The 20,370-nt window shown below is 40.8% G+C and overlaps 1 protein-coding gene across 1 annotated transcript in view; it reads left to right on the top strand.

Moving 5' to 3' along the window:
* The window catches only part of rpgrip1l (RPGRIP1 like), a 213,131-nt gene that overhangs the window by 123,431 nt on the left and 69,330 nt on the right, over window positions 1–20,370 (top strand). Inside the window, exons 16-20 of the mRNA XM_078210885.1 lie at window positions 4,214–4,365; window positions 10,406–10,754; window positions 11,335–11,540; window positions 12,202–12,282; window positions 17,360–17,461. Coding sequence (XP_078067011.1) covers window positions 4,214–4,365; window positions 10,406–10,754; window positions 11,335–11,540; window positions 12,202–12,282; window positions 17,360–17,461 — 890 coding nt within the window. The remainder of the gene's footprint in view (window positions 1–4,213; window positions 4,366–10,405; window positions 10,755–11,334; window positions 11,541–12,201; window positions 12,283–17,359; window positions 17,462–20,370) is intronic.

Genomic DNA, 20,370 nt, shown 5'->3' with positions numbered 1-20,370 from the left:
TGTTGTGGTCATAGGAAAGATTTTCTGAGTTTTTCCAATATTTTAGATATTACGTAATTTGTTAATAAAGAAATATTTTGTCTCCATATTGTTCAATCACAAATGGGATAGTCCTTGGAACTTCCCTTAGCTACTCTTTCAAAATTTATTTTAAGATTTATTTTTTACAAGGGAGTTCCACAACATGAAGAAGTAAGTTGGATCTCGATCAGCCTTTCCTTTACAGAGTGGTATGATATCATTCTTCTTTCTAAGACACTCCTTCAAAGCCAGCTGATGAAGTCAGCTGACCTAATACCTTCCTCTGTGGCTCAGTTTCAAATTCTGTTTGATAACATTCGTGTGGTGCACCCTGAGATGTTTTACTACCTGAAGGATACCACATAAATGCAAATTGTTGCAGTAGTGGCTGCTCATAGAGTCATACAGCACAGAAAAAGCCCTTCGGTCCATCGAGTTTGCACCAACAATAACTACCACTAAAAGCGAGCTAATCCCATTTTCCTGCGCTTGTCCCATGTCCTTGAACGTTATGATATTTCAAGTGCTCTATTGGAATAGTGTAGGTTAGATGGGCTTTAGATTGGTTTCACAGGTCGGCGCAACATCGAGGGCCGAAGGGCCTGTACTGCGCTGTTATGTTCTATGCTCATCCAAATATTTTTTAAAGGTTGTAAGGTTTCCAGCCTCTACTACCTTCCCAGGCAGTGTACTCCAGATTCCCACCACCCTCTGTGTGAAAAAGTTTCTTCTCAAATCCCCTAAAACTACACCCTCTTATGCTTTACCCCTCAACCAAGGGGAACAGCTGCTCCCTGCTCACACTGTCCATACCCCTCATAATCTTATACACCTCAGTCATGTCACCCTTTAGCCTTCTCTGCTCTAAAGAAAACAATCCAAGCTTATCCAGTCTCTCTTTATTGCTCAAATGTTCATCCTAGGCAACATGCTCTGTGCCCCCTCTAATGCTATCACATCCTTCCTGTAGTGAGGTAACCAGAACTGCACACAGTACTCCAGCTGTGACCTAACCAACACTCTGTGCAACTCCAACATTACCTCCTTGCTCTTATACTCTATACCACAACTGATGAAAGCAGTGTCCCATATGCCTTCTTAGCTATCCTATTCACATGCTCTGCCGCCTTCAGGGATCTGCAAATAATTACTCCAAGATCCATCCCTCTGTTTCTCTGAGCTACCCAGTGTCCTGCCATTCATTAAACACTCCCTCATCTTGTTTCTTCTTCCAAAGTGCATTACCTCACATTTATCAGAGTTAAATACCATCTGCCACTGCTTTGCCCATCTGACAACCCATCTACATCTTTCTGTAAGGTACAACCATCTACTTCACTATTAACCACCCTACCAATCTTGGTGTCATCTGCAAATTTGCTTAACATTCCTCCCACATTTTCATCTATATCATTTATATGTAAAACAAGGAGTTCATGCCATCATTTTATTCAATACTATTTTTTTCAAGATCTTAATTTCAGAGTAGGTGTCATGATTCAAAATCTATTATATTCAAGGAAAAATAACTTGAATTTACATGGTGCCCTTAAAATAGCAAAATGTGCCAGGGCGCTTGAGAGGAATGTAATTGGTTAGTATTTGACACCAGGCCATGTAAAGAGATAGGAGATGTTTTCTTTAAATAGGATTAGCTTTTACAACCAGGACTTAAAAATTATATTTCCTATTCCAGAGTTGCTTGGCAAACCTTTGGGTCTGAGATTTTGTCATTCAGAGCAATCAGGCACAGGACAGATGAGTTCCATATGCAAACCCATGACTTGTGTCAACAGATAATGTCTGATCTGTTTAGCATCTCCAGTGCTTCTTGTTTTTGTTACCAAAAAAAAGGTAATAAGCCTATGTTAGTTCAAAAACCTGCAGTTTCAAATACATGGGAGGACAAAGGCACATTCATTAGAAAGGTAGAAGAGTTGATTCCAAACGGAAGTATATATTTTATTTGCCAATGAGTTATTTTTATAAGAAGTCAGCTTCGACACATGATTTTTAACAGTCCACTAGTTTCAGCAGATTAGTGTAGTAGCAAGCTCTATTTAAGATAATGTGTTATTTTCCATTTCCTACATCAGTTGTCTTGTGACTGCTGTTAAGTAGGATTGCCAGTTTATGCTGTAGGTACATGTCCAGAGGGACTGGCAAAAAAGACTGTCCAAAGTCACCTCATATTTTTACATCTAACATGTGGTTGAGTCTTAAATTCATGACTGTTAGATGTAAAAGGTATCTTTGATATACCTCTTTAATTGAGATTTCTAGGCTTCAAAATGAAAGAGCATTGTGGTGTCCCACACTGCTGCTTAGTCCGCTAAGCATCAGATTTAAATACAATTTAAATTCATCTCCAATTAACCAACACAACAGAAAAAATCCACAATTCCCAGGACTGGGTATAAGGAAAGCATCGGGGAAACTTGATTGGTCACAATGTTGTAAGCAAATTTTAAAAATGTTTTTATATTAAAACAACATACTGCAAATGCTGAAAATTTGAACTAAAAAGGGAAAATGCTGAAAATGCTCAGCAGATCTAGCAGGATCTGTGGAGAGAGGAACAGAGTTAAAGGGCTGCATTTTCACAAACTCGTGGAGTCACTGCAGACCTTTAAAAGTGATGGACAGAACCTGGATCCAGACGTCTCACCCACATTTCCAAAAGATGCCATTTTCACCAGTAGGGAAAGGGAGTGAGGCACGTCTCACATGAGGAAAACCCAAACTCACCAGGGCTATAAACAGACTCAATTTTCACTGTAGCAAGAGCCTAATCCCACAGTGTGAGAGGCACAAATTTGTGAAGGATACATAAATGCTCATAAAGCGCAGATAAGGTACATGTAACTATCAAGTTGCTTAAATCCCCAGCTCTTTTAAAAAAAATTAAAAAATGCATCTGTGTCAGTGAAAGTTGAAAAAAAAACAGGTCTAATGGTTAAAATATCTGTTTGTTGACATTAGTCCCAGGGCTACCATTATATCATTAGTAACAATTGGCTTCTTTCCAGACCACAATTATCACAACAGTCTGATAGATAACTCAAGAAGGTTATTAAAGGATTAGTTGTTAATACTTGGTAGCCCCAATGGCCACCTCCAATTTGAGTCCAACAGTGGCTGGCCCAACTCCATCCTGTACACTAACACTCCTCAGGGCATAGAATTCCTACAGTGCAGAAAGAGGCCATTCAGCCCATTGCGCCTGCACCGACAACAATCACACCTAGCCCGTATCCCCATAACCCCATATATTTACCCTGCTAATCCTCCTGACACTAAGGGGCAATTTAGCATGGCCTATCAACCTAACCCGCACGTCTTTGGAGCGTGGGAGGAAATGGGAGCACCGGAGGAAACCCACACAGACACGGGGAAAATGTGTAAATTCCATACAGCCAGTCACTGGAGGCCGGAATTGAACCTGGGTCCTTGACGCTGTGAGGCAGCATTGCTGACCACTTTCCCCCGTAATCTTTTACTGAGGTGAATGGGTTCAGCCAGAAAATTTCCTAACTCAAGATATTGGCCTCTGGAATGAAAATCCAGTCTAAAGTTTCAGGACTTTGACTTATCAACAGAACCATGTATCTAAAACTGGTGATTTTTAACCTAAAACAAGCTTATTAGATTGAGAGAAGTACCTTTGTTTTTTAACAAAAATAGGAAAGACTGGAGACACTTGACAGCTCAAGCAGCATCTGCTGGTATAAGCCAACGTTTCAAGTAGGGAACGCCTCTCCTTTTTCTTCTGACTGATTGCTTTGGATGTCTTTATATGATTTACCTGTGAATAATAACCAGAGCAAATCTTGATTGAGAAGTGGGAAAATTGTTCTGATATTTTTAATTCTACCTCAAACTGTAGCAAATCATTAAATTAGAAGAAATGTGTTTATCCCAAATATTGATCAGCGCTATTTTTTATCTACAAATTGACTACACAATTAAAAGGAAATTATGCAGTTCATTGATTGTACAATAAGATTTTTATCTATGTATACTAGAGATGCATACGAACAGTGATATCAAAAGCCATGGACTTATGCTATTCAAAGAACTAATCTATTTATCTGTAAATAGATTATCCTAAATTTAATTTTCTGCGGTATTATGTATTACTGTTTCACAGCTGCCCTGTCTCTCTTAAATACAGTCTCCATTTTGAATGTAGGCATCAGAGGAGGTTTTGAAAATTATGGAGCAGTGGAATATTGGTTCCGGCTACGTGTGCCAATGGCTCAGGCTATACGGCTTTATAAGGAACGAACTAAAGCTCTAGGATACATAACTTCCAGTCATCATTCAATTGATCAAACACAACAGGTGAACATTTTGTCATTAAAAATTTTTAACTGAATTTAGGTTTGATAGGTTTTGACTCAAAAAGCTTTGAAAAATGTTCAATACAGTAAAAAAGCTTTGATATAAATGAATGTAAAGATTTTTAATCCCATCATAATGGTAGAAAATAAAGGTATGAAATAAAGGTAGAAAATAAAGTTCTATATATGTGTGAAAACATGCTTTGTCAATTATCAAAACCTGCAAATAACGCACAAGATTTTAACTGAACTTCAATTTACTCCTGATCAAATAGTCGGCTGTTTGAAAGCGTGTGTGTTGGAACCACAAATTTATTGTAGCTAAATTTAAAATGAAAACTGTCCTGTCTTTGGTGAATTTCAAATTTGAAGATTGGCGAGTATCTTGAAGAGTTAGATTCTAATCGTTCTTTCTCTTAGCCTCTGACCATTGTCATGTTCCAGATCTAAACTGTCTGGCCTGGATTTTCATCCTCAAGCTGGCTAGCAGGGGTTGGGAAAATTCCTGACTCAGCCTGTCTGCACCAGAAGAAAATGTCAGCAAAGGTGGGATTTCATTGCCAGCAGGGTGCAGGTGTAGGCTGGAGCCAGGCTGGCCGATCCAAGGAAAGATTTGAAAGCAGCCACAGGGGCTGCTGGGTGCAGAGGTGGGCAGTTTAAAAGGCTGGCCGTGGTGCAGTGGGACTTCATCCCAGTTAAAATAAAAACACAAAGGCCTCACCTTTGCTTTTCACAAAAACGTTTTGACTCCGCCTGATTACCTTAAATTTTTCCAAGCACACTGCCATACTGTCTTTAATAATAATTTCTAACATTCAGAGATTCTATGAGCAGAACTTTCCAATCCCACTGCCACGGGAATCATAGTGGGCGGGACACGGACCATGCAAAGATCCGTTGACCTCAGGCGGGATTTTCTGGCTTTGGGGCCAGCACGGCTGGAAAATCCTTCACTGTGATTCTATTTTCCCTATGACAGATGTTAAGCTTTTTGGCCAGTAGTTTCCTTCTTTTTGTCTCCCTCCCTTTTTGAATAAAGTAACTACATTTGCTATTTTCCAATCCAATGGAACCGTACCCAAATCTAGGGAAAATTAAAATGAATACATCACCTATCATTAGCCACTTTTAAATCCCCAAGATGAAGTCCATCAGGACCCGTGGACTTGTTGACCCACAGTTCCAACAATTTGCTCAGTACCACATCCCCAGTGATTATAATTTTCTTGAGTTGCATTTTCCTGACTTGCAGCTATTTCTGGGATGTTATTTGTATCCCCTATAGTGGAGACTGATGCAAATTCAGCTGTTCAATTCATCAGCCATCTCCTTATTTTCCTTCATTAAGTGCCCAGACTCACTTTCTATAGGACCAAAGCTCACTTTGCTAACTCTTTTCTTTTAAAATAGCTGTAGAAACTCTTTATATTTCCAGCTAGCTTTCTCCTGTACTCTAATTTTTTTCCCCTTATCAGTCTTTTAGTCATTCATTGCCTGTTTTTAATATTCTGTCCAATCTTCTGACCTGCCACTAATCTTTGTGCAATTACATGCTTTTTCTTTAAGTTTGATGCTATCTTTAACTTTTTTTAGTTAACCACGGATGGTGGGTCCTCCACTTGGGATTTTTCATTCTCATTGGAATGTATCTATTTTTTGTATACTGAAATATCCTTAAATATCTGCCATTGCACCTCTATCGCGTTATCTCTGAACCTAATTTGCCAGTTCACTTTAACTAGCTCTGCTTTCATGCCCTGACAGTTCCCCGTATTTAGTTTAAAATACTAGTTCTTAAACCCACTCTTCTCTCCCTCAAATCATGTAAAATTCAGTAATATGATCACTGCGCACAGGGGCACCTTCACTATGCGGTCATTAATTAATCTTATCTCATTGTACAATAACAAATCTAATAAAGCAGGCTCTATGGTTCACTCCAGAATGTGCTATTCTATGTAACCATCTGGTAAACATTCTGTGAACTCCTCATCTGGGTTATTTTTGCCTATCTGATTTTTCCAGTCAATATGTGGATTAAAATCCCCATTATTATCACTGTGCCTTTTTGACAAGCTCCCATTAATTCTTCCTTTATACCCTGGCCTACCATATCATTACTGTGAAGGGGCCTGTACATCACTCCCACAAGTGACTTCTTGCCTTTATCATTTCTCATCTCTACCCAAACTGCTTCTGCAACCTGGTTCCCTGAACTTAGGGAATAACTCTCCATTGTGCCAATACAATTGTTAATTAGCAAAGCTACCTCTCTACCTTTCTATCCTTCCTAAGTGTCACGTACCCTTCAATATTCAGGTTTCAATCTATGTCATCCTGCAGACATGTCGTTCAATAACTATCAGATTGTACTTATTTATTTCTAATTCCGCTATCAGTTCGTCTGTTTTGTTTTGAATTCTGCGTGCATTCAGTTACGTGGCCTCTAATTTGTCCATCTATTTTGTAACCTCTAGCCTTATTTGCTGATTTACTCTGAGATTTGTACTCTCTGGCCCTTCCTGTCATGGTCTGTTTAATCATTTCCCACATTAATACCTTTCTCTCTTGTCCTGTCTCTATTCTTGAATTTACTACATCTTCCCAAATTTAATCCACTTACCTATTTAATTTAAAAGCCTGTCTCCTTTCCAAGTTATGCAGCTCACTAAAACACCAATCTTAGCATGGTTCAGATGTTAACCACCCAAATGTTGCAACCCCCACTTTATCTGTACTGGTGCTGTGCCACATAAGTCGAAACCCACTTCTCCCACACCAATCTTTGAGCCATGCATGCATCTCTCTAATTTTAGGCAACCTATGCCAATTTGCACATGGCCCAGGTAATGATATCGAGATTATTACCTTCAAGGTTCTGCTTTTTAATTTAGTGCCTAGCTTCTCATACTCCCTATAAAGAACCTGTTTCCTAGTTTTACCTAATTCATTGATAGCTTCATGGACCACGATGACTGGATCCTTCCCCTCCCATTGCAAATTTCTCTCCAGCCCAGAGCAGATATTCAGAACCCTGGCACTGGGCAGGCAACACACACATCTGAACTCTTGCTCTTTGCTGCAGAAAACAGTGTCAATCCCCTGATTATTCTGTCCCGACCACCACTACATTCTTTTTTGCTCCCTCCACTTGAATGTGCCATGCACTATGGTCAGTTAGTTCATCCATCCTGCAGTTCCCAGTCTCATCCAAACCAGCTGAAAGAACCTCAAACATATTGGGCAATGTCAAAGCCTGAGATTCTGCACTCCTGCTCTCTGGGTCCACTTACCTGCCTCACTTGCAGTCACAATCTTCTGTCTCTAACCAAATCAGCCGATCCTGTCCTAAGGGGCGTGACTGCCTCCTGGTATAAAGCGGTTAAGTAACTTTCCACCTCCCTGATGTTGCAGTACTTGCAGCTCGGCCTCCAGGCTGAAGCTCCTTCAGCCAAAAACACTTACTGCAGACATGTTTGCCCTGGATCACACTGACATCCAGGAGGTCCCAAATGCTGCGGTTGTGACACATTATCTGTCCTGCCTTCCTTAATGTAAAGTTTATTTATTAGTCACAAGTAAAACTTACATTAACACTGCAATGAAGTCACTGTGAAATTCCCCATGTCACTACACTCTGGCACCTGTTCGGGTCAATGCACCTAACCAGTACGTCTTTCAGACGATGGGAGGAAACCGGAGCACCCAGAGGAAACCCACGCAGACACGGGGAGAACGTGCAGACTCCGCACAGACAGTGACCCAATTCAGGAATCAAACCCAGGTCCCTGGCGCTGTGAGGCAGCAGTGCTAACCACTGTGCCACCGTGCTGCTGCCCTGTTTTAATTAAATTATTTATTTTCCTTTTTTTATATATTTTATTAATTTCTAAAGCTTAGGAATAGAGCAAACCGTAACCACTTACCAGGTACTCACCAAAAGCTTAACCAGATGACCCTTTGTCAAAGTTGCAAAGGAAAGGAATACCTCCTTCCCCCACTCGCCAAACTCAGAGGTATATACTCAGTCCCAAGCTGCACTGCAAAACTGCACTAAAAAACCCTGAATTTATACTAAACAGAACTGCAGCTACAGAAACCAATTTAAACCAGTTAGCTAATTGACTACTCAGCTTTCTTATTATTTACCTTGCCTAAAACTGGAAGAAACTTACTGTGGATAAAGCACTGCGCCCTTGTGTGACACACCGGGCTTGATGTCCTACAAGCTAAGCTTTTGGTATGCAGTATTGCACCTGTAAACTCTACGTGGGACAAAATTGGACCTCACTTTACCCATCCTTCAAGAGTGAAACTGGCTCACAGCAAATCAATTCCTAGCATAGAACACACGTGTCCGAAACACACCAGAAGTGCATCGGTCACTATATTGCCACCCCTCAGTCATCCCATACTCATGCTTAACTTAATTGCTGTACCTATTGAAATATAATTTGAATAAAAACCTACATGAAAATTATGACAGCACCTGATTTGTCACCTCGGAAGCCAATGTGACAGGAAAAGTGCTATTTAAAGCTAAGTTAATTATTTCAGGCTGGTAGATACTTGGGCTGCTTTCAGCTGCAATGGCAGTGCTTGAAAACATTTTTAATTTACTGTTTGGAGGTACAGTGGCTCTTCTGCTTTTGCTTAATTTTATTAACCTTTTTACGCTTTGCCTCAACTTTCTAACATTGATCTCCACTGCTACCTCTTGCCACTGCTTCCTGGCCACCTTTCTGGAGACATGCAGAACCAACATTTCACTCGTGGCTGCTGAGCATTGGATTTTGCCATGGACACTTCCGACACACTTGAATCACCTGGGCCGGTATCTTATGGCCATTCACGGCGATGGGGTTTTCCCATCCCGCTGCAGTGAACAGAGATTTAGCTGGGCACCAAATTCTCCATCCTCACTGCAGCGGGAGCGGGACATGGACGACAGGTAAGATTGTTCCCCTGGTGTGAGGGCCCTCAGCTCTGAATTAGGGATCCTGGTGGAAGTGGTTACTCAGATGCATCTCCCTTTAAGAGGTGCAGGCTACCGTTAAATAGGATCGTTGGCCACAATCTCCATCTTCATTTGCAAAGATTTTCTGCTGAAAGTGAATGGAGTTTTGGCTGCAATGCCAAATTTTCTGTTCTTATTCGCAATGGGTCCCACCACAGACAAGACCAGAGAATCCCGTCAATTATATGTAATTTTGCAGCCAATGATTAGCTGAGTTGTCAATGAGCAGGGTAACTACTGTTGACATTCCATCTACTCAATGTTCTTGAGCCAAGGGGACCAATTTACCTACGTAATTATGCATAGATGTTCAGTCACTGATTACAGTCAGAGACCCTAAAAGCTGCTACATAAAGAAACATCTGTCTTTCTATCTTTTGAAGATGCATGGAAGTGCCATGGGGCAAATTACTTCCATTTTCCCTCTGTCCTCATGCACACAATATTCACAATAATGACCTGGGAGAGAGACAGGAAAACTATTCAGAACTATATACAATCAAATGTTATGGTGTATATCAAGATACCATCCATCTCTTGATTTTAAAGCTCGTGTACAGCAAGCAATTATTTTCTGTGCAGTTACTGACTGGTTATTAAAAGGTTTAACAAATTTAAAATAAGCTTTTATGAACATCTAGAGAACTGAGTTGGATTAAGTTGATGTAGTTTGGCAGTTTAATCATTACTATTTCTGTCTCTCATGCCCACTTTTGTTGTACTAGATGAATATTAAAATGACAGTATTAAAGATAATGGAGGCAATTTTAATCTAACTTGCCAGTGGGAAACTCATGGGGTTAGGTGGAACACCAACTTTGCACCCCACTCAATCTGACTTTTCATTAACTTCAGTGGAGAATAAAATCAGGCAGGGCCATAAACCAGCAATGTACCACATCTCAGTTTCTTAGTGGATTAGTTAAGCTTAAATTGCTGCCTACATCTTTAGTGTCAGCATATAGATCCTTGCATAAACTGTAATAGCCTTGAATTGAAACATTTTTTTTCTCTGAACTCATAGGCACACACTGCAGCTCTGGCAGATGGTAATCTGAACGAACTTCATATTACGATAAAATCTTGTGACAACCTACAAGGCAAAGGAAAGAACATCCAACCAAGTCCTTATGCTGTCTACAAGTTCTTTGATTTTGCAGACCATGATACAGCCATCATTCCAAACAGCAATAGCCCACAGTTTGATGATCACATGAAATTTCCTGTACCAATTAATGCAGAGCTTGACCGATATTTAAAGTCAGAATCTTTAATTATTTACGTGTTTGATGATGCAGAGCCCAATGATATTTCTTACCTCGGAAAGGCCAAAGTTCCCCTTATTTCATTAGCTCACAACAAGTACATCATAGGTAATAATACAAAATACATTTTTTTCTTTTTGAAAATTAGACTTCCTATTCTTAATGTATTTTCTATTTTTGACCCTTGCTGTACCAGCAGCCATCTGTAGCCACATCGACATTTGGGTACAATTCTAAGATCCCCATAAATTTTAGTCTTTAGCCTAGAAAGGCGTCATGTGTCGGCACAGGCTTGGTGGGCCAAAGGGCATGTTCCTGTCCTGTACTGTTCTTTGTTCTCAAATGCTGCCCTGAACCAGTGGCTGGTAAACGTAAGCAAGAGGCCTGGTGTGACTCTGATTGCACTTGTTTTCCTTTAATTGAAGGGAATTACCTGGTCCTTTATCTTGTACCTCCCTGTGATGGTACGATTGATATATGTCATGATGCCAATATAGTGCCTAAGAATATAGTTTGCCTCTATAGTTTGTTACTGTTGAATTCATTTCGGCTGTTATTAATGATAGCCCTTCAGATCAACATATAAAACTTCCAAAACATGCAGTAATTTTTGAAGTTTTTGTTAAATGAAGTGTCTTGCCCTTTCCAAACAGTATCTTTATTATGCACTTTCTTAATTTATTTCTAGGAACATTTGAACTTGCAAACTCTGAAGAACAAGCCAATGGCACGCTAGATGTTGAATTAAAGTGGATGACCTCATACCTGCCATCAAATGAATCCATTATGACTGTGGATCAAAATGAGGTGGTCCCAAAACAAGGACCAGAAAAGTTGCCAGTAAAAGAGGAAGTTAAAGAACCTTCACCTACTGTATCTGAGGCATCAATTTTGGTAATTCAGTTTATTCAATTTTAATGATTCCAAATGTTTCTTGATTTTATCAGTTTATTAGATTTGCTAATATTTCCAAGATTAGTGTAATTAGGTTTCCTTGATATTGTTTCACTTAGAGAAAAATTAAATAAGAGAAGATTTCTAATTCACTAGTTTCAGAAAGCCACTAAAATTAATGGTTAGGCAGTTTCTCAATATGCACCTCCAATGGGTAAGGATCCACAACAGAAGTGCACAATTTAGCACATTTAATCTTATGTTTAAAATGGACAGAGGGAAGGATAGATGCAATGCAATGATGCATAGTGTTAGAATAACAGCAAGTAAGACCATGCAGTGTTATGAAATAGAATTATTTTTTTCAGTCTACCTTGTTTTAGCTGCACTGCTACAAGATGTGAAGCCTGGATACCATTTCTTGGGAGGAAAGGAAATTCAGATGGGCAGTCTCCATTGAACTGCTTTTACCTTTTTGGGAATCAGTCAATAGGTTAGAAAAAAAGGCTGTTTACCCCAACCCCTGGATGCAGTGGATAGGTGTCTTGGATATTAGCAAGGGAAAAATAGTGGGGTAAATAAAGGTTAAACTTCTAAGGAAAGTAGGGATGAACATCAGCAATCTTTCTGATGTCTGATTTCATGGAATTTGATATTTTAGGCGCAGAAACCTGGAAAGCAATTGTATATTCAAGAAGGAAGAAGAGTATCGTGGGCAGATACAGACATTTTTGACAGTGCAGTAAGTAATATTATTGGCTAAATTTTGCTGCAGTGGGGTAATAAATGATGCCTTCTGTAATTTTCAGTTCTAAAAATGTTCAGTGGCAATAATTAATGCTGGCGCATTGTTAAAACCGTAAATAGACTGGAAAGGACACCTTAACTTTCTGTGGTGAGTTTAGTTTGTATCTACCACACCGACAGCAGCATCATGCCATTCAATGCATTTCAATAAGGAAACACCCTTTTCACATAGCTAATGGCAGAGAAAATATTGGCCATTAGAACTTAATTTCTTCCCAAATTGTAAGCCATGAGAAATGGAAACTCCAAGCAGCAATAACAAATAAGAACATGAGAGGACATAGAATTAGAAAAGTTCTTCCAGCCCAACAAGCCCTTTCCTTAAAGCTTGTATAGTCAGCCACAGTGATTTAATTTCCTGAGAGAAAGCTGTGCATAAATACTCCTTGATCCTCCAGGGTTATTAAGTAAATGTCACATCTCCACTATGCAGTCTTAATCTTCTGCTCACCAAACAATGTTTGGCATCCAAGAAACACAGAAACCTTTGTTTTCCTTTCCGTTAAATATTTTATCATAATATTAACCTCTCTCTCTTGCTGCCAATCCTGCTTCAAACCAGATAAGTATCCAGCTCCTTTTGATGAATTTAATGAATTGCTTTTCCTGAGAGTATATTCCACATATGCTGTACGAGAAAACATTTCTTCTAATCTTTAGTTTAATTTAAGACTTGTTAATTAAATTTACGTGCTCAGTGTTGGTCAGACTTATGGTTGGTATGTATGGAATCCATCAGCACCTGGCAGAGTCTATTGATTTGCAGATGTGATCATTTCATCAGAACACAAATCTGATGGTGGTTCTTATTCCAGATTCTGGCATATCTTTCCCTTTCTACGATGCTGGCGACCTGGAAAATGGAATTTTCCATTTTTTAATTTTAGATTTCTTTTATTTGCAGTTATATTATTTTTCTCCTTATATTACTTCTCATGCCTTTTCAGTACCTTACCTAGATATTTTCTTATTTGATTGTTCTTTTTATGTCTTTTCCTTGATTCGCTGTGATATGTCATCCACCTTTCAGCTTTTTTTCCAGTTTTCCAAAAAACATCCGTTTTGCCATAGTACAGCTCCAATATTTATGTGGAAGTAAGCAAGATACCATGGAGGACTCTAATGTCTGGGGAATAATTCGAGGTCGGGCCCAGGTTTAGCAGGAATTTGGTCAATGAATAAAGACGAGGGTAGAAAGGAGTCACAACTGGCAGAGGGGAGGCCAAAGGTTTCCCTGAGGGTACAGAGCTTTCATGCTCTTCTGACCAACAGGGAGTGCTGTAAAAGGTGCTTACCCAGGAAGGGCGCAAAGCTGAGTTAAATATTAATGGCATGCTTAGCACGTCATTAACGAGCCTGGTGTGCAATAGTCTGGGTTCACTTACCTTAGCCTCTTCGCCAGTCAAGGTCCTCACCGGTGAGGATCACAGATGGACCCCACCAATGGGGACCAGATATGATGGCCTTGCCAGTGGGACCTGGGTCATCAAAGTCCCCCAGATGGTCTGGAGCAGGGCCGGGCAGTGCCCATTAGGCAGAGCCAGCCTGGCACCCTGGCACTGTCAGCCTGGCGCCCTGGCAGTGCCCACTGAGCAGTGCCAAGGGAATGGAGCCGGGGAGGAGCATAATGGAGCGGGACCTGAGGAGGCAGGGCCATGAGGGGAGTGGCAGAGTTGGGAAGGGGCGGCAATCGGGAGTGGGGGAGGGGTGCAGCGGGCGCAGTGAATTGGGGGCGGGGGGGGGCGGTAATCGGCCGGGGTTGGGAGCGGAGCCGTGATCAGGGTGGAGAGGGCCGTAATCGAGGGGGAGGGTCGGAGCTACGATCATTGGGGGGAGGAACAATCAGGTGGGATGGAGGAGGGTGATGTATTAGGAGGAGGGTGGGGGGTGCTGACAGATTTCCCTGTATAGTGTGTATACATTGTACACAGTATACTGGGAGATAGGGGTACTTGCTGAGCAAACGGCCACACTAGCATGCTGAGACTCCATCTCCACCTCACCCCCACGCCCCCCCCCCACCCCACCCCCCTACCCCACCCCCCACCCCCCACCCCCCTCCGCTACTGGCAAGAATTACTTTACAGCCTCTGTATTACACAGAGTGCCATAAATTACCATGGCTTACCTCACTGGAAAAACAGGCAAAGAAACCTCCCACTTTCTTGCCTGTTTTGCGCTTCGAATTTTTTTGACAAAATTCCGCCCATGGTGTTTCAACAGTAGTGGCTGAAACTGAGGAAGCAGGATGTACAAAAAGACTTTTCCAGGAGTACATTTTTAGCCCATTGGGTCTGTTCTGCCATTCAGTGAGATCAAGGTGATCCCTGAACTAACTCCATATATGCCTTAATACAAAAATATATCAATTTCAATGTCAACTTCCATTTGCAGAAGCAAGATCCAAATTTTTACCACCCTCAGAATGTGGAAGTGTTTTCTAACCTCATTACTGATAGGCCAGGCTTTAATTTTTAGGCTCTGTCCTCTTATAGATTCCCAAACCAGCAGAAATAATTTTATCATCACTTTGTGCTATTCTTTTTGTCTGTCCCATTCACCAGAATCTGTACTGTTTTTGGTATTGTATTCTTTTTCTTTTAGCTTCATGTCATCCATGGTTGTTTTCTTTGCTAAGTAGAGATCTTGCCCCAGTAATGACCATTATTGGCTGGTGCTCCTATGCCCAGTAAACTTGGTATGATTTAACTATGCTGTGATTCTGGATCAACATCAAATGCTACTCCTGGGGGCCACAAGGTCTGAACCACCTACAATAGTTCTGATATATGATACTCAGATATGGATTTGCAGATGCAGTGAGCCAGCCAGATATCCACTGACTTCAGCAGGACCAGAAGATCCCACCAATGGGTAGGGCAAGAAAATCCTGGCCTCAGAAGGAGAGGAATCTTATTGAATTATTCTTTGTTGTTCTGGGGCCAAATAATTTTGAAGCCATTACTGAGGCATCTGGATGTGCCAGTAATGTCTCAAAGTATGATAAGCTTATCATGCAGTGGGACTGATTGTATCAACTCTCTAGCAACTGCTGACTAAAACAGTGAATCTGTGGATTCCTCAGTGAGTCCATAATGGACATCTGTAGCTCTCAGATATATAAAAACAGATTGGAAAAAGGGTGACACATTGTCAGAGATTTATTGCCCATTCGTGTGCCCGACTCCTCTCAGATTCACATCCTCCTCAAAATGATGTCAATTATTCATGAGTTTTGCCTCAGTAATTTACTTTTTAATTCACAGACTCATGATACTACCTACCCAGACCCTGTCAGGCAGTGAATCAAGTCAGTAATGACTGCCACAGGTTGTAAACCTTTCAAAAGGAACTATAACTTCCACCAGTCATAAGCATGCATGCACCATCACATGCCAACTGTTCATGGCTATAGGGGTAGAGGCTTTAACCTTCCTGCCATTTGTAGTTAGCTCATGTTTGTCAGTGCTCCTATGTACACAATTCCTTGAAATAGAGGAGACACAGCATGGTGGCACAGTGGTTAGCTCTGCTACATCACAGTTCAAGGAACTCAGGTTCAATTCTGACCTCAGGTCACTGTCTGTGTGGAGTTTGTGCATTCTCCCCATGTCTGCATGGGTTTCGTCCGGGTGCTCCTCCCACAGTCCAAAGATGTGCAGGTTAGGTTGATTGGCCATGCAAAATTGACTCTAGTATCAGGGGGATTAGCAGGGTAAATATCTGGGGTTACAGGAATAGGGCCTGGGTGGGATTGTTGCCTGTGCAGACTCAATGGACCGAATGGCCTCCTTCTGCACTGTAGGGATTCTATGATAAAGGACTTCGTCATGGGAGCATCATAACCATTCCCTTAACTTTGAATACCTTGGATGTTTGAAGCCGTATCTCATTAGCCTTCAGCAACATTGGGGTACAATTTATTCTTCTGCTGAGTGAACCAATGGCCTCCATACACACCATGAGGCAATGGCCCCTATCGGGAGAAACCAACCAGAACCAGTCAGACCCGAGACCTGCATGGACAGAGGCAACCTCTCTCTGAAGCAACAGGTTCTATATGGCCTGCACTACTTGCTACTTAATTTAAAATAGCCCAGGCCTCAAATTGATCATAGTCAGGGAAGGTTACTGCTCATCTCACTTCTTTCTTCCCTCCCACCCCAACTCCACACTGGCCTTTCCACTGAAAACTCGCTTCCAGTTAAGATCTAACCCTGTGGTTACCCTTACACTACTGTGTGCAAATCCTACTGACTAACTCGCAAGGAACACAAGTGCATTGAAAACGTTGAACTGAAGAACACCAGGAATGATCCTATGTAAAAATGATGAGCCAAGAAGACAGTCTTTTAAAAAAGCTTTAAACTTGTCAAATGGTATGGATAAGGCCAACTTAGAATCTTCCAATAATGCTAGGCAAACCCCAATGAAAAGTTAATTTCCACAGATCTTAAACTTCATTTTTCCTCAGAGGGCAATATACTCTTGAAGTGATTGGCAAGGTAAAAGAGTTCAATCAAAGACATTCAGGAACTTGAGATAAATTATATGCTAAGATGGGTGAGTTGCAATACTCAAGAATGATGGGAGCATTAAGTTGATCTTTCTCTACACCCTAGCTATGACAGTAACACGACATTCTGCATTCTCTCGTTTCCTTCTCTATGAACGGTATGTTTTGTCTGTATAGCACAAGAAACAATACTTTTCACTGTATGTTAATACATGTGACAATAAATCAAATCAAATCAAACTTTTCATATTAACTACCCAAAACTTATCTTTTGGTGCTGATGGACTTACTGTGCACACCAGCTTTTTATTTATTTCAAATTTCTAGGATTGACATTGTTTTATTCATTAGAACTTTACTGCCTCACATTGGTAACTTCCACTGATACTCAGTAAAATACAATAATTTAACAGGACTGCTGAAAAAACAGTTGTGAATTTAATTACGTCAGTCATTGTTAGTTTCGTACCTACCTTATTTGTGTTTTAATTTGAAGCAAACTAAAGCAGCAAAAGGATTTGAAGTTCAAAAACCTGATGGTATAAGCATGTCAAATGAGGTGAAAACTGCTGCAATGGAACCTGAACCAATTAGTCAGGTGTGGAGCTTTGTACATGCTTTCATCTCGATATAAAGCCTGTCATTAATGGAGCAAAATTGTTTAGGTCACTTCGCTTTCGTATCATGTGTGAACCAACTCCTTCCTCATCTGACCATCATTGCCAGATGGATGGTAGTGATGGACTGCGCTAGCCATCTTGTGTAATGATTGCAACAGCAAGAGAAAAAACACTTTTGGTACCGTTTCACCCTATTTTTTTCATTCGGCTGGGGGCAACCTCAAAAGGTTGCTTAAACAAAGAAGCTTTACAAAAACGTACTTTAAAATATATACATAAAGTTCACTTCATGAAGTTGTTCAAAAATGGCTCGGAGTTCAAAATTGCGCAAACTGTTATTTTTAGCTTTCTCATTACTTTCTTTTAAAGACATAAGGCTTTGTTTTTTTGTTTTTCAGTAACACAGTGGAAGTTTATGAATTTGTCCCAACAGGGTAGATCCTCAGAAAAAGAACCAAAAACCACAAATTGTTCCAGGCCCATTTTGAGGCCTGAAATGAGTGACATGCTCAGACGGTGCCAGAAGCTAGAGACTTGTCCAAAATTGAGCCTAGGTCTTCATCAGCAAATTTCCAGTGAGCTACAGATGCCAATCAGTATGCAACTTGGCTGGCAACTAATTTGGATAGTTGCATATCTGACAAACTTGTATCAGAAGTCCTGGGAACAGGCAGAGGAGAACTAGTGCTGGGGGTTGTTGGGTAATGATGGCTGACCATGGTCCCTGAGGAGTGCTCTGGAGCTTGAGTAAGCAATGCTTCTTCTACTGATTCCATACAAATATGTTAAAAAGAATAAGCTTTCCTTTTCATTAACAGTCTTTGGTGTCTCCTTAAGGACCTTCGGTTGAGCTATAGCGAGAACCTGAGCAGAACCTGCCAGGTCAACCGAATTTCCAAGGGATGGGAGGGATGGTCCTTGAGTAGGCATCAAGTCCCTCATTAGCATATTCAAGGAACCCAACATTTTTAGGGGACAGCTTCCAGAAATGCCTGAACATTGTCCGATCGAAAATAGCATTGGGCATATTATAGGTATGTACGGAACACTGGCATAGACTCACAAAATTGAACTTTTTGCCCCCTGCCCCCCCTCCCCACCCCGTTTCATATCTGAGAACAGGAGCAACAAGATCCAATTTCTTCCTTCGAGAGATTTTCTCTGTGTAGTAGCAGTTTTTATAAGGACCTAAGTCCCTCGCAAAGAAATTTTTTTTTTGGTATTCAGAAAAAACTGTTAGCTTATAACTCAGACTACCAAACAGCCAGTACTGAAATTGAAGTCAACAGTATTATATAGTGCCAAACCTTTTACAAGTTCCATACAACTAAGTCTCTTAGAACAGTGTTTTACAAACTAGTCATAACTTATAGATGGCATCAAAAGATTTCACCTCCACAGAAGACACACTGTCATAACTGTATAGTGGTGCTTCACTGAAAGAGCAACCACCCTGTTTAGTACAACATATTCCTTCCTTTGTATCTGATGACAATATCTCAATGCCTGATGATCACAGGCATGGGCCAAATGTATTCCTTCCGTGCTGTATGATGCAATAATTCTATAACTAGTGGGCTCAGACTGTATGGTTATATCAATAATTTTAGTGTCATGTCACTGGAGTAATATTAAGAGCAAACTGCTCATCTGAAGAAATAACTGTAGGATGACCATCTCAGTTCAATGACTTTTCATCAGAACTATTGGGGCGACACAGTGGTTAGGTTTGCTGCCTCACAGCACCAGGGATGTGGGTTCGATTTCTGGCTTGGGTCACTGTTTGTGCTGTGTCTGCTCATTCTCCCCGTGGCTGTGTGGGTTTCCTTCAGGTGCTCCAGTTTCCTCCCACAGTCCGAAAGACGTGCTGGTTAGGTACATTGGCCATGCTAAATTCTCCCTCAGTGTGCCCAAATAGAAGCCGCAGTGTGGCAACTAGGGATTTTCACACTGACTTTATTGCAATGTTAATGTAAGCGTACTTGTGACACTAATAAATAAACTTGAAAACTTTTATTGAGAGGTAATAGATCTAGAATGCTAACTTACATTTCTCTCTCCATAGACGTTGCCTGGTCGGCTGAGTGTTTCAGGCATTTTCTGCCTTTGATTTCAGATTTGGCATTGTTTTGCTTTTTTGAGGAATTAAATCTGTTTAATGTTAAGACCATAAGACGTAAGAGCAGAAGTAGGCCGTTCAGCCCATTGTGTCTGTTCCAATATTCAATGAGATCGTGACTGATCTGAAATGATAATCCTCAACTCCAATTTTCCACCTTATCCTCACAACTCTTAATTCCTTCACTGATTAAAAATCTGTCTGTCTCAGCCTTGAACATACATAATGACCCAGCCTCCACAGCCCTTTTCAGTAAAGAATTCCACAGATTCACTACCCTCTGAGAGAAGAAATTCTTCCTCATCTCTGTCTTAAATAGGTGACCCCTTACTCTGAGATTATGCCCTCTGGCCCTAGACTCTCCCACAAGGGGAAATAACCTCATCATTTACCCTGTCAAGACTCGAGAATCCTATATGTCTCATTAAAGTTGTCTCTCACTCTTCTAAACTCCAGTGAGTACAGTTCCGACCTGCTCAACCTTTTCTCAATCCCTCCATACCCGGATCAACCTAGTGAACCTCATCTGGACTGCGGCCAATGCCAGCATATCTTTCCTTCGATAAGGGGATCAAAACCATTCACAATATTCCAGGTGCGGTCCAGCTAGGCCTTGTATAGTTTTAGCAAGACTTCCCTATTTTTATACTCCATTCCCTTTGAAATGAAGGCCAACATTCAATTTGCCTTCCCTATTACCTGCTGAACTTGCATGTTAGCTTGGTGCGGTACCTTATCAATTGCTTTTTGAAATTCCAAGTATATTAC

Source organism: Mustelus asterias, chromosome 4, assembly GCF_964213995.1.
Source record: "Mustelus asterias chromosome 4, sMusAst1.hap1.1, whole genome shotgun sequence".
NCBI classification, from domain to species: Eukaryota; Metazoa; Chordata; class Chondrichthyes; order Carcharhiniformes; family Triakidae; genus Mustelus; species Mustelus asterias.
Note: the sequence above shows the minus strand (reverse complement) of the source record. Positions and strands in the feature narration are given on the sequence as shown.